The following is a 14,619-nucleotide window of genomic DNA, read 5'->3' as shown; positions in this document are numbered from 1 at the left end:
ACAAGTTAATACTTTTACTGAAGGTTGTGGAATGTGAGGAAATATGCATTATCAGTGCTTTTTGAGCAAACCCATTGCAAAATAATTTTTTTTTTTTACAAATCTTGTCCTTAGTGCTGCTGTTGAAGTCTAGCCTACATTTGATTGCAGTAGCATGTACGAGGAAGATCATACACTTTCTTTCCTTCCCTTGTCCTCTGGAGTGAGTTCTGAACATCTTCCCAAAATAAGCAGTTTTACTCCATTTTCTTTGCCAGTACCAACACAAAGGTAGATAGGTGGCCAGGCAGAAGAAACAGGAGGGAGATTAGCAGGAGGAAGATGAGGTGAATGAGGAAAAAGACGATGGAGACGTTAAGAGAATAGAAAATTAGAAGTAATTATGCTTTTAATTGATAGCAGTCCTTGGCCTCTTAAAAAAAAAAAAGATGGTACAAAGCTTGCTGAGAAACCATAGTAAAGGAAAATATAGCAGGGAAAAAGGATCTTGTTGTGTATCACTAATTTTCAAGCTTGTTTTGAAAATGTGTTTTGGGTTACTTTTTGTGACCTGTGGTTTGATTTTTCTGAGGTGCAGAGGTCAGGAAAGAGGGAGAAATTGCACCGTGAAACAGTTTACTTGTGGATACATTCCTTTAAGGGAGGCTTGGTAACTGTGGCTACTTTTGTACTGATGCCTAGGATAGATGCAGCTATCTGCAGCTCTACTTCCAAAAGAACTGGTAGAATCACTGAAACCCTGAACTGTTCAGGCAGACTCCTATTTGTTTCTAGCCTTAACTGATCGTTCTGAAGTCCAAGACATCTCATTTAAAAATAGAAACAATATTTTGGATGTGCAGCACAGTATACTTTCATACCAAACCGCTGACGTGTTTCTTTCACTTTTGAAGCCTGCTTAATCAAAAACTAGATGTCTTTCTGTGTTTTCTTGACAAATTCACTGATTTTTCTGAGCAGTGACTCTTGTTGGGATTGGACTGTGCAAGAGGCAAGTTCTGAGTGAGGCCATATATCAGGCTGGCATTATTTGACATGTAGAACTGGTGGGTTTTTGCTTAGAGAGATCTATAAAGAGATGCTCTTGAGAAATTCTTCCTTAGCCTGTAATGAAATGCCAGCTCTTAGGAGTTCAGTAAGGTCTTGGGACGTAGCCTTAACTCTTGATCTGGCATGCGGTTTGAAATTCAAGAAAATTATATTAGATCACTTTGCCTCTTTTTTTCCTTTAGGTGCTTCCATGTTCCCTGTCTGCATCCATTGCTTTTATGAACCTATTCAACAAAATCTTACTCCGGTGTGTGTGGCTTCTGTAGAATCATCCATATGCTAAAAGAAATAGCCACTTTTTTTAAAAAAACTGTGACCAACTACTGTTTACAGCTGGTTCCCCACCCTCTGCTACAATCTCAGCTTTTCAAGAATTTAAAAATATTTCTTTAGAAGACCATATAGTACATAAACATAGGGGGTTTTTTTCTGGTTTAATTATCTGTTGTGTTAGGTGATTCGATGCCTCTCTACTCAAACTGGCGGTTGAAGGTGATGGAGCACAATCAAGGAGAGCCTCTACCTTTTCCGCCCACTGGGGGTTGCTGGTCACCGTTGGTGGATTACTTGCCTGAAACCTCTCCTCCAGGCATGTCTCTTCACAGGTAACTCTTTGAACATTGCCGATGGCAATTCGTTACGTTTTGTGTTGCACAAATACAGTAATTGGATGACAGCAGGTTTAAAGGCAGTAGATTTAAAGATATTGATCAATTTATTTTCTGTGGTTTTACTCACAAGTCTGATTTCTCAGCCATTTAGTTTGGAGGACTAAAGTTTGTCTTCATTGTGAGCATTCATCTTTTCCCTTATAATACAACTTTGTGTGTGTTAATCAGTTAAGAAAAGAATACTGGTTAGTAGCATATTAAGCTCTTTGCAGCTCTTCATAAAGTTCATCTTACGTTCTTCTAACAAATTATTTTTTTGGTTTCAGATGCAACATAGCAGTCATTCTTTTGACTGACTTGATAGTTGACCACAGTGTCAAGGTGGAATGGGGAGGATACTTGCATCTTTTGCTTCATGCGATTTTTATAGGTAACTAACTTCTTACAGAAATCTGTCTAGTAACTTAGGAATTGTAGGTATGTATGTAGCCGTTCCCTTCCATGTTTAAATGAATGTTTGCCATTGTATTGAAACCTCATTAATTTGTTGATATTTACAATATTTTTTTAAAAATCAACTAAATATCTTTCAGATTGAACAATATGAATATAATTAAGAGTTTTGGAGTTTTTTGCATGCACTTTCTGTTGGAGCCACTTTTACCTCTTTCTCCTTGTAGAAGACACAGTAAAATTCACATTTTTTTCTTTCTGTTTCTCTGTGTAGTAATTTACATACGGAGCACAGATGGTTCTTACTGCTTTGTGTGAAATGAGGCTATATTCATGTTAAAGTGTATGCTTTTTTTTAATATTGAAACACTGAAAAAACATCACTTTAGTGAATTGTGTGTCTGTTACTTGGTAAAGTATAACAGACCTGTTTGAATACTGCTATCTTTTTAAAACTTGAATTAAGTGTTCCCTTGGAATTTAATAAAGCTTTTTCATTTTCCTTCATTCTCCTTTTGTGTTAGGTTTTGACCACTGTCACCCTGAAGTCTATGAGCATTGTAAACGACTGCTTTTGCATCTGTTGATAGTGATGGGATCTGGCAGTAATGTCCAGTCTGTTGCTTCAGTCTTACTCAGAAACAAAGAGTTCAATGAGTCCAGGGTGCTCACTGTCAAGCAAACTACGCATTTAGATTACACTTTCACAGGTATGCTCTAGATTTTAGTAAGATTTTTACTAGTTTACAGCAGCTTTAAGTTTCTGTTAGTTGTAATTGCAAAAGGCTATCAGAATAGCCTTTATGGATCTTGCCTTTTAATGTTCACTTTCATATTACAGTATTGTGATTATACAGGAAATTGTATGTTTTATATGTATCTCTTTATGAAAGCAGTATTTTTGTGATGTGAGCCTATTGCAGTTTTTAAAGAAATGTTGTTGAAACCTAGTATTTTGTATTATTTCAGTAGGTGGCAGCATATTGCTATACAATCTGTTTGCTCTGTTTTGTTCACAGCAGGAGTGGTTTTGTCACTAACTAATAATAATCATCTGTTCTGCGAATTTGATATTCATGGCAATGAGGAAATAAAGTGCAAGCGTAGCGGAGGAATTCTTTTATGTAAACCTGTTTGCAGAACTTTACGGGTGCACCTGTAGGGTGGCCTGTACAAACCATTCCATTCCTAATCTTTGTGGTTTTGAGTAAAGCTGTCTAAATGTGACACAGTATTTTGCTGTTATTAAGACAAAAATGTGTGATAGAAACTAGAATAAAATCAGCATCAAACATTTCCAGCCGGGATTAAGATAAGGTGATTACAGATTCAGGTGCCTAGCACAAGGATAGACAAGCTGATGTTAAATTTTATTTGAACCAGTCAATACCCCAATCCAAACCCTGTGTCTCTGAATACTGAAAATGTGCGGTGTCTGTCAGTGAGTCTGAAGCTTATGTACAATTGTTAGAGTCAAAGACTCGTGACCCACTTCTCCCAGCATCTCATATACAGGCAGAATGGGAGGCATGACTGCATTTGTATTTCATTGCCACATAATTCTTTACAGAGAAAATCTTCATAGAATCACAGAATGGTTTGGGCTGGAAGGGACCTTAAAAACCACCTAGTTCCAACCCCCCTGCCATGGGCAGGGACACCTTCCACTAGACCAGGTTGCTCAAAGCCTCATCCGGCCTGGCCATGAACACTTCCAGGGATGGGGCATCCACAGCTTCTCTGGGCAACCTGTTCCAGTGCCTCACCACCCTCTCCGGGAAGAACTTCTTCCTGATATCCAATCTAAACCTCCCCACTTTCAATTTAACCCCGTTCCCCCTTGTCCTGTCACTACAGGCCCTTGTAAAAAGTCCCCCCCAGCTTCCTTGTAGCCCCTTCAGGTACTGGAAGGGGCAATAAGGTCTCCCCGGAGCCTTCTCTTCTCCAGGCTGAACAAGCCCAATTCTCTCAGCCTGTCCCCATAGCAGAGGGGCTCCAGCCCTCTGAGCATCTCCGTGGCCTTCTCTGGACTCGCTCCAACTGGTCTATACCCTTCTGATGTTGAGGGCTCCACAGCTGCACGATGTTGTGGCAACAAGATTAAACTAACTTCATAGAAACTTTGCGCAGCCAGAGGGGCTCTGCTTAGTGTTGATTCATTAGTTAATACTTAGTGTTCACTGATTTAAAGTGCTGTCAGTTATACTGGGACTGAGTTTTAATGAAAAAAAATTATCTGTGCCTTATTTATAAACTACTTGTAATTAGTTTATATAAATTGTCTCAGCTTCAGAAGACAAAATGCCTCAGAAATGGAGGAACTGTCATACTGCCAGTACAAAATCGAACATAATATAGTGTTTTTCAAGAGAGATCTAGCAGTTCCTTTTTAAAGGTCCAGTCATGCAAACACTTTGTATATATCCAAGTTGTGGATTTCATTGAAATGCTTGCATCTGTTAATTTCATGATGTCTGTTAAATTACTGATTTTTAGTGGGCTATTTTTTTCTTTTCATATAATTAATGTTAACTGTCAACTTGAGTGCATAATCCTCTTGGGTTTATTTCAGCAGGTGTTCATGACTTTATACCTGATTACCAGCCCTCCCCAATGACAGACTCAGGGCTCAGTTCAAGTTCTACCTCGTCTAGCATCAGTTTAGGGAATACAAGTGCTGCCATTTCTCATCTGCAAACCACCATCCTCAATGAGGTTGACATTTCAGTTGAGCAGGATGAAAAAGTGAAAACTCTCATAGAATTTATTACCTCAAGGTAAGATTTCAATTTTCATTTTTGTCGAAACATACCTTTGATGGAAATATGGTAAACTTTGCTATTTAGCATGAGGTCTAATTTTGTCTCTGTTTTATCACCAGTAAGAGAGAGAGTTTAATTCTGAAGTGTCTTTATGTGATACAGCCAATGAATAACTGTAACTTTCCAATATTTTCAGAAAATTTTGGCCCCTGTTTTGTGTCCCGAGTGTTTAAAAGTCTTTTGTTGTGTTCTGCACAGGTGTCTTATCTTTGCGTGCCACACAGTTTACAAAGTTCCCTTTTCCATCTGAAGGATTCCCATACTAAAGGATTAGGGCTGGAATACATAAATATGATTAGGGAGCTGCAAGATTTGTGTGGATTTTATGGATTGCCTAATAGTAGAGAGTTGGCTATACAGAAAATACGAATTAGTGGCAAAGAACATCTGTAAAACAAGCAATGTTTGTGCAGGTTGTGCGATAAAGCTTTCAGCATTGGGTAAATCTGAAAGCCCACTTGTTATGTCAGCAACAAAAAAACCCTTTACACCAGCCTAAATTTAGAATAGTGAGCTGTATTGATGTGAAGAAATTGGGAGGGAGATTGATTTAAGTGTATAATGGCGTTAGTCATTCTGTTTCTTTGTTAGATAACTAAATATTATCTAACAGAGAAGATCTCTGCCTAAACTTCCGCTGTTATTTCAGTTGGATCCAATATATTGCGTTTCACCTTGTCTTAACTTCTTGTATATGGTTGTACAGTATTGGATGGTTGTCAAACTTCTTTCCAATTTGTGTCTCAGTTCTAAATGGTTTGCCTTATGCAGTAGATAGTAGATTTTGGGTTTTTTTGCAGTTAACCTTAAGAATAAAATAACATTTAAATAGTATTAATGACAAAGGCTATGTTTTATATTAAGTTGTTTACTTTTTTATTTTTAGGAAAAGAGGGCCACTTTGGAATCATGAAGATGTTTCGGCCAAGAACCCTAATATAAAGAGTGCTGAACAGTTAACTGTGTTTTTAAAGCATGTGGTATCTATATTTAAACAGTCTAGCTCAGGTATGTTACATAACAGTCAGTGCATGATAGAACGTTCCAGTCTGCAAACTAAATGATTTTTTTTGAATGCCTGGAAGTTACAGATGATCTGTAAAATCACTCTAGGTGATCACTTACAGCTTCTGAAGAATAGACTTTTCTTGTGCATGCACACTTTGGTTCGTGTTTCTGATGCAACAGATTTAAATGTGATTTTTATCTCATTCCTAAAAGATTTTATTTATTGTGGACACTTACTATTCAAATTGTGTTTGGGCTTTTTTTCCCTCTACACTTCTCTCCAGTGTATTATGGAATTGTGTTATGGAACACAAGTTCATGTGCCTAGAAAGATTTTTGAGAGCAATACTCCTTGAGAAAAATGTAGATGATAGTTGTATTTGAAAGTTAGGAATGACTTTGGTAATTTACTCTTTATGAAATTCAAGTGGTTTGGGGGCTTTTTTTGGTTTTTTACTTGGGTATTTCTTCACTTTTATAGGAGGATTTCAGTTGGAACACCGTCTTAGTGAAGTTGCTCTGCAAACTGCGCTTTCGTGCTCCTCTCGACATTATGCTGGGAGGTCCTTTCAGATTTTCAGGGCTCTGAAGCAGCCTCTTACTGCATCTACACTTTCTGATGTTCTCTCCAGACTGGTAGAAACTGTTGGAGATGCAGGAGAAGAAGCTCAGGTATTTGAAACTTTCCCCCACTTTATTAGAAAGCTAAGTTTGCCTAAATGGCATACTTAGGTTATTCTTTTGATGACCGTAAAATTTTAAAAGCATTTTTTATTCAGTTGCTTCTTATTTGCAAATAAGAATATTTAAAGTATCAAAACAGTTTTACTGATGACGCTTTCTGAATTTTTACATAATGAAAAGACGAGCTGTGCACATTCCCTTCTACAGCAATAGGAACTTTCAGAGTTTGATACATCTGTTTCCTGAAAACACCGTATCTTTCATAGTTAGAGAATCCTGAGATCAGCCATATAAAAAATAGCTGAGGTTTTCTTTTATTAAAAACGTTACCTGATGAAGTGTTTACAACTTAGTGTCATTGTACAACTAAAGAAGAGGTTCTCATCTTTTAATATTTCAAAATGAGAGTCAGAATGACTCCATCCTTAAAAATAATGCAAACCAGAATGAATTTTGGGAATATTTAGGACTAAAGTTTTTTCCTGTCTTAAGCTGTACTGCTAATTTGTGCTGTCTCATCAGCATTGTGTTTTAATTGAAACATGAAATAATAATTTAGTTACTGATACTGATTTTATGTTTCTGTATCACTACTCAGTAGATTTTCTGTGATTGTCCTTGTGCATACTGCATAATTTATAATGACCTGTGGCCTTCCCCAGGGTTTTGTCATAGAACTGCTTCTGACGTTAGAGTCTGCTATTGATACGTTGGCTGAAACCATGAAGCATTATGATCTGCTTTCTGCCCTTTCTCAGTAAGTTCTTCTATTAGTCAAGCTATATTTTGCATTTTTATGCATTTGAATTATTACAGGTCTGTATTAGGAATGCATGGAAATAATTTCTTGTTATTCTTGCAGAATAGTCATATCCTAAAAGCAAATTTGCTTTTTTTTTTGTGGTTTTGTCATTTGTCTCAAGCAAAACTCATAAGAATCTAGATTTTCTGTAAAGGATCTCTGCTGCCTTTCCAAATTATTTAAAAAAGAAGTGTACTTTATGGCTTCAGTTCTGAAATGTTTCAGTTCTTCTGAAACTTCTTAAAAATAAGGGCATTGAGTACATTTAGAACTCTCTTTTGTTAATCAGTGACTTGATTATTAGTGTAATTTTTTGGCACTAGTCTTGGTTTTTTCCCTGTATCTATAATGAAGGTAATGGCACTGATTTTTAAAGGATAATATAAGATAATTTAAGGTTCACAAATGAAAACTCCTGTACTTCAATAAATACTTTCATTCCAGTGTTAATACAGAAGAAATTTCTTCAATCTCAACAAATGCTAAGTCTGTCTTAGGCCTCAGAGATTTGTTGTCCATAGGATGAGGGGTGTAATGGAACATTCCAAGTCATTACAGTCTGAGTGGTCAGCTCAGTTACTTTTTATCAAACTGAAAAAAATCCCTAAACTTACAAATCTCTTTATTTGTTTGACTTCATGGCAAAGTTCTTGAAAATGTTGAGATTCCTAGGGTTGTCTTCAGTTTCTCAGTACCAGAACTGGAAAGTTTTGCGTTTTTCTAGGTCAGATGCATCAGACAAATAAAAGCTAATAATAAATAATGTCACTTATTAATATGTTTGTTTTTCTACCTTTTTCACATCTATAAGTAAGTTGGAATGCTAGATCTTCATTTACAGATAGTCTTTTACATGCTATGGGCTAATTTTCTTGATTTTACTGAATTCTTATGTAATTATGTTGCTATTCTGGGATTGTAACAAGTGGATTTAGTAGCCGGGATAATGGGATGCTACAGTCTTGTCCTTGTGCTGTAAGGATATTAATAATATACGTAGGAATTCTGTATTTTTATATATTCTAATACTCTTCTGATGATGGAGCAGACTGTTCACTGTCTGTGTATATACTTGAACAGCGTCAAACCGTTTTCCTTTCTTCTGCTTTTCTAAACTACGTTATGAAATATTTTGCATAGAATAACAGATAATCTTGATTTTTATTTTAGAACCTCATACCATGATTCTGTAATGGGGAACAAGTATGCAGCTAATAGGAAAAGCACTGGACAGATAAATCTAAGCACAAGTCCCATTAATAGTGGCAGTTGTTTGGGATACTACAGCAATACAAGGAGTAATTCTTTGAGACTGAACTTAATCAGCGAGCGGAGAGGTGACCGTCGACGGAGCAACACACTGGATATAATGGATGGAAGGATAAATCATGGTGGAAGTTTGGCAAGGACTAGAAGCCTTTCCTCCCTGAGAGAGGGAGGGATGTATGATGTGCAGCCCACTACTGACCCTGTCAACTTGATGGCCACCATATTTTGGATTGCAGCTTCATTGCTGGAGTCAGATTATGAGTATGAATACCTTTTGGCCCTCAAGCTACTCAACAAGCTTCTTATTCACTTGCCTCTGGATAAATCAGAGAGTCGGGAAAAGATAGAAAAGGTGCAGAATAAACTGAAATGGAATAACTTTCCAGGCCTTCAGCAGCTTTTCCTCAAAGGTTTTACTTCAGCATCTACGCAAGAAATGACAGTTCATCTCCTCAGTAAACTCATCACAATTTCCAGGCATGCTTTGGTGGATCCTTCTCAGTTAGCAGGTATCTTTAGTAGCTGCATATGTAATGAAAATGTATTTTTTAATCAAATTGTCATCACGATCAGTAGTGATTATGCATTTCCCTTAAAAAAACACCCTTAAGCTAAATGCTCTTGCAGTTTTTACAGTGCTAGATAGTGGGGATACATTACAGATTATGATTTTTCTGCCCAGAAATAGTGCATGAAAACTTCATGTCTTGACTATGAACCTGCTTGAAGTTTACCTGTAAATTTTAAGAGCACATGTATTATTCTTTATGATCTGGTGCCAGATAGCTCAACTAGTACTGTTTCAAACATTTGCATGTTCTGGAAGCAATATGACTGTGCTGCTTGCAGTTGTCCTGTTTTATTATAGCTTTGCTTAATTGGCCCAGTGATTTTATTTTCATCTGGTGCATATTTCTACTTATACACAGATGCATATATATTTGGTTTACGTACATACATACTTAGATGCCTGTGTGTGTGTATATAATTTATATGTCTGTGTGAACATATGTTTATCATGCTCTAAGGGTTCTTAAATACCAGAAAGCTGTTATATGCTCACAGAACTGCACATTAAATTGTCATTTTAAAATCATTAGGGCTCATATAACTGTGTTTATGTGTGTGTGTTTAGGATTCCCCCTAAACATCTTGTGCCTACTTCCTCATCTGATCCAACACTTTGATAACCCAACTCAGTTCTGTAAAGAAACAGCTGACAGGATAGCAAAGGTATGTAAACTGATGCCTGAGGAGTATCCAGGAGTTTCTTACTTGCATTGCCATATTTTTGTGCTCCCTTATGCAGTATTTTCACATGATTCTAATACTGTTGTAGAAATAATTCTGCAAGTTGTGTTTTAAAGGTGTGATCCAGTCCGAATTTATATAGTTGATCCTCATGTCAGCCCCTGCATTTCCCTTTGTCAGTGAAAAAACACATCTTGCTTAAACTATACGCTTTAGATGTAAAGAACAAATTTACTTATTAATGATATCAGTTACTTTTTCTTGCTTCTCTTGTAATTTTAAATATAAACTTGATCAGTTTTTAAGCACAATTCCTAATTTACTTTTGATAAGAAAGTGACCCTTACCTTTCGGGCTGATAGGTAGAGAAGAGAAGGTACCATGTTCTTTCTATTACCTGTAGACAGTGATTAACCTTGGAATGTTGCTGAGCTGTAGTAAAGCAGTACACACCAGGCTGGTGGTACGCTGCCCAGACCTCCTGTGTTTTAAGGAAGAGTGTGGAACGGGGAGTAAGAAGTGCTGTCTGTCACAGGAGATGCAGTCATGGCCCTCTGGCATCCCCAACTGTGACATGTAAATCACTTGGCTGTGTGCAGGCCACATGACAGGAGTACATGCCTGATGCAAATCCAGAAATTGCTGTTGTCCCTTAAATACTTGCACTGCTAGCTAGGGGAGCTAGTTCAAGTAACTTTGGTGTGAGCAGTAGGTAAACTTGGAGCATGGATGCTGCAGGACCACTATTGCAGATACTGCTTCCTTCCCAGATACAAGCCCTCGTAGCTCTGATAAGCGCAGGGCTGGTCGACAAGGGCTGGTCTAGGCTTAAAAGGAAAGTGAAAAATGGTGAAGCTGGAGAGACAGGTCAAGGCTCATGGTGACTACTGAAAATAGAGCAAAACCTGGGAAAAGTGCGTAATGACTTGTGAATGCTTAGGGTAAAAATTTGTGATTTCTAATATGAAATACGCTTTTTGCGTTTCAGGTTTGTGCAGAGGAGAAATCACCAACTCTTGCCAATCTGGCTCATATGATGAGTTTATACAGTACACACAGTTACTCGAGAGACTGTTCTAACTGGATTAATGTAGTGTGTCGATACTTGCATGACTCTTTCTCGGATGCCACGTTTAACCTCGTAACTTACCTTGCAGAGGTAAATTTTTAGTAGAGGTGTATCTCACGTTGACTGTGATTGCAGATTTTTTTGTGATTCTAAGTATTGGGAAGGGGAAAGCACATCTTCCATAGTGGAATAATAAGAATAAAATGATCTAGGATATAGAAAAGGGATGAGTACTGTCATATTGGATTGCAACCATGTTGCTTGAAATAATAATCCCTCTAATAAAATAGCCCTTTTTTAAGATAGTAGTGTTTTGTAGTAAATTTTTGGGGCCTACAAGGAAGCTGGGGGGGACTTTTTACAAGGGCCTGTAGTGACAGGACAAGGGGTAACGGGTTTAAATTGAAAGTGGGGAGGTTTAGATTGGATATCAGGAAGAAGTTCTTCCCGGAGAGGGTGGTGAGGCACTGGGACAGGTTGCCCAGAGAAGCTGTGGATGCCCCATCCCTGGAAGTGTCCAAGGCCAGGCTGGATGAGGCTTGGAGCAACCTGGTCTAGTGGAAGGTGTCCCTGCCCATGGCAGGGGGGTTAGAACTGGATGGTCTTTAAGGTCCCTTCCAACCCAAACCATTCTGTGATTCTATGACTTATATTTTGTACTGCATGAATAAAACGCACACACTGTTCTGGGAAAACGTACTTTTTTAGCCATTTAGATACCCGTATCACAACCTAAAAACAAATTTCAAAGTTCAGTTTGTAAGTATTGCCCAGTATATAATCAAAGATCAAATTATAGAATTCAGTGTATGATTATCAGCCATTTGCATAGGAAAACTGTTATAAATTCACACAAGGTGCTTTTTTTAAAAAAGCTTGTAGAGTCCCTGAAGTATCACTTCAAATTGAAGAAGAATTTAAAATAAAGAATTACTACATTTTCATGAATGAATCCATATGTACATAATTTGTTTCTAAGCTTGTGTATAAAACCCTTCTTTAAGGAGTAGAAGTAATTGAGGTTTTTTCATGCAGCTTTGGGATTTTGAATTTGTATGAACACTTTTATTTAGTGGGAAATGTTTTATTATTAGGTGCTTTAGATCAGTGTTAACATCAAAATTCAGGGAAAAATTAATTAGGACAGAGAACGTTGTTCTATTACATTACCTTTTTGGATTTTTATGCTAAAATAAAATTTTGAATAACATGGCACACAAGTTTCTTGAAGGGAAAAATACATCTGCATGGGAATTAACTATATTTTGATGTTCGTTTTCACTCTTTGCTACCATTAACGGCCCTAATTAAATTCTGTATTTTTAATAACTTTTTTTTTTTTTAGCTGTTAGAGAAAGGGTTATCCAGTATGCAACAGTCCTTACTGCAAATCATTTACAGTCTTCTGAGTCATATTGACCTATCTACAGCACCGGTGAAGCAGTTTAATTTGGAAATCATAAAGGTTATTGGTAAATATGTTCAGGTAGGTACTCTGAAAAACTGTAACAGCCTTTCTACTTATTATCAAAGCGGTACTGAAATCACACTTGAAATGTTTTTGAGGATTAATTTATTTCTGATATAAAAATAGTTGTTCAAAGTTAGATTCCACAGTATTTTATTTTGTCCTATGTAATTAACTCATTATATGCTTATGTATTTGTCCAACTTGATTTACATCTCGTAGGAAAGTTACCTGGATGAACGTGCATCTATTTGCAGATGTTGACAACTCTAAGAATGTAGTTACAGCAGATGAACTATTAAAATACAAGGAACTGTTTACTGCTAAATACTGCACAAATGTTTTATTTAAGTGTATATGTTTTCAAAAGGAAGTTTTACAGTCGAATGAATGTTTAAGTCACTTTCACTGGTGTATCTGTGAGGAACGTTAAGGTTGACCTTAATGAATTCGAGTGAGTTTTTTATTAACGTCCCCAAAAGATGAACAATGGTGTTTTGCCCTAGGTAGTTGGATCCCTTGTACTTGGAACACACTTCACTGAAAATCTGTTTTGCAGAAGAAGGTCTAGTGTTTTGCTGAAAGATTTTATGAAAATGCCTGGAGCATAAAACCATTTCAGTGCACAACATTCTCTTTCTTTGCCCTCCTTTTCTTTTTTCCTGAATTCCATTATTGCCAAACGTATTTCAGTCAAATGGTTTAATCATAATTAACCAGGAAAAGTAGTGTTCCCTGGCTGGTTTTGTTATTGATGGATATGTACTTTAGATATTGTGCTCCTGTCAGAGTGCATTAGGCAAAATGGAATGATTAGCATAACTATGGTTTTCATGGCTGCTTGCTTCGCCTCTAACCTTTATCTGAGCTTTCTGTGCAAGCCCACACTACCATGGAATGTAATCTTAATTAGAAGACGTCAGCTAGCGAAAGAATGGCACTAGCAAAAAAAAATTCCAGAGAAACCTTATGTATTCTTGATAGGATAAAACATGTCGCTGTAGATAACAGAAGAAAAGATTGTGAATGAACATGTGTTGTTTAAATGTGGTGCTACTAAGCTGATTTTTTTAATCCTCTGCAATTACGAAGCATCTTAGTAAATTTAAGTTGCTACAGCGTGGTTCAAGTTTGAGACTTTTTAGGATTCGGGAGATTGTTGAAGCCTCACTACCTACAAAGAAGCATATACTACTTAGGGCCTTTAAAGTGTTGTTTGTATTTTTTAATGCAATTAAAAAAAATATTCTAACAAATGTGACATCCTAATTTAAAAACCAAACAACCCAACAAAACCGCAGACATCCTGCTAATTTAAAAAACATGAAGATTTCAGTATCAGGTAGAATCCTAACTTTTTCAGGAGTGTGGATCTTAAGCCTCCCAAGGTGCTGCTTGTGGTGTAAATCTGTGATCCACTCCATAATCTGCTGCATTATTTACATTACTTTAATCATCCCTTGAGGAGAGTGCACTTACCTCAGGCTCTGCCTATTATGTTCTCATGCTTTCGCCCTGGTGTTTTTTAATCACTCCATCGGTGTGTTACTATATAAAAACCTATATAAACTATAAAAACTATACAACTAAACTATATAAAAGGTCCAAGGCTGCCTAGCAGGGCTAGCCCCTTGCAGCCTCGTGGAGGAGATCCTGAATTTTTGGTTTTGGGAATCTTATAATGACTCAGTGCAAAATTCTAGTGTACGTTAAAGATGTCTGATTGTTTTGTGATTTGTGTATGTTCTCTTTAGAGTCCATATTGGAAGGAAGCTCTTAATATTTTGAAACTGGTGGTGTCTCGGTCAGCAAGCCTTGTTGTACCTAATGATATTCCAAAGTCTTACGGAGGGGACATAGGTTCTCCTGAAATCTCCTTCACGAAAATTTTTAATAATGTCTCCAAGGAGCTACCTGGGAAGACCTTAGATTTTCATTTTGATATATCAGAGGTAATTATTATCTTTAAAATACAGTACGATAATGACCTTCTATTGCAAACTCAGTTTGTTTTCAGTTTGCCTTCTACATTTCTATGGTTAATACAACATTTCAGAATGGCAGATGCTGAAGTTTTATTTGTGTCATTAGAGTTATAATAAAAGATAAACCTTGAATTCTTTTATGTTGTG

General features: G+C 36.9%; 1 protein-coding gene across 1 annotated transcript in view; it reads left to right on the top strand.

Annotated features, from left to right (window-relative positions):
- FRYL (FRY-like) overlaps positions 1–14,619 on the top strand; it is a gene marked incomplete at its 5' end in the record, with an annotated part of 79,336 nt that overhangs the window by 35,899 nt on the left and 28,818 nt on the right. The window contains 12 exons of the mRNA XM_010148894.1: positions 1,505–1,655; positions 1,988–2,091; positions 2,639–2,824; positions 4,690–4,891; positions 5,823–5,944; positions 6,426–6,616; positions 7,291–7,385; positions 8,601–9,208; positions 9,835–9,932; positions 10,939–11,109; positions 12,365–12,505; positions 14,242–14,439. Of these exons, the coding sequence (XP_010147196.1) occupies positions 1,505–1,655; positions 1,988–2,091; positions 2,639–2,824; positions 4,690–4,891; positions 5,823–5,944; positions 6,426–6,616; positions 7,291–7,385; positions 8,601–9,208; positions 9,835–9,932; positions 10,939–11,109; positions 12,365–12,505; positions 14,242–14,439 (2,267 nt within the window). The remainder of the gene's footprint in view (positions 1–1,504; positions 1,656–1,987; positions 2,092–2,638; positions 2,825–4,689; positions 4,892–5,822; positions 5,945–6,425; positions 6,617–7,290; positions 7,386–8,600; positions 9,209–9,834; positions 9,933–10,938; positions 11,110–12,364; positions 12,506–14,241; positions 14,440–14,619) is intronic.

Source organism: Eurypyga helias, unplaced genomic scaffold (assembly GCF_000690775.1).
Source record: "Eurypyga helias isolate BGI_N326 unplaced genomic scaffold, ASM69077v1 scaffold6753, whole genome shotgun sequence".
NCBI lineage: Eukaryota > Metazoa > Chordata > Aves > Eurypygiformes > Eurypygidae > Eurypyga > Eurypyga helias.
The sequence above is the reverse complement of the archived record's forward strand: the minus strand, read 5'-3'. Positions and strand labels throughout refer to the sequence as shown.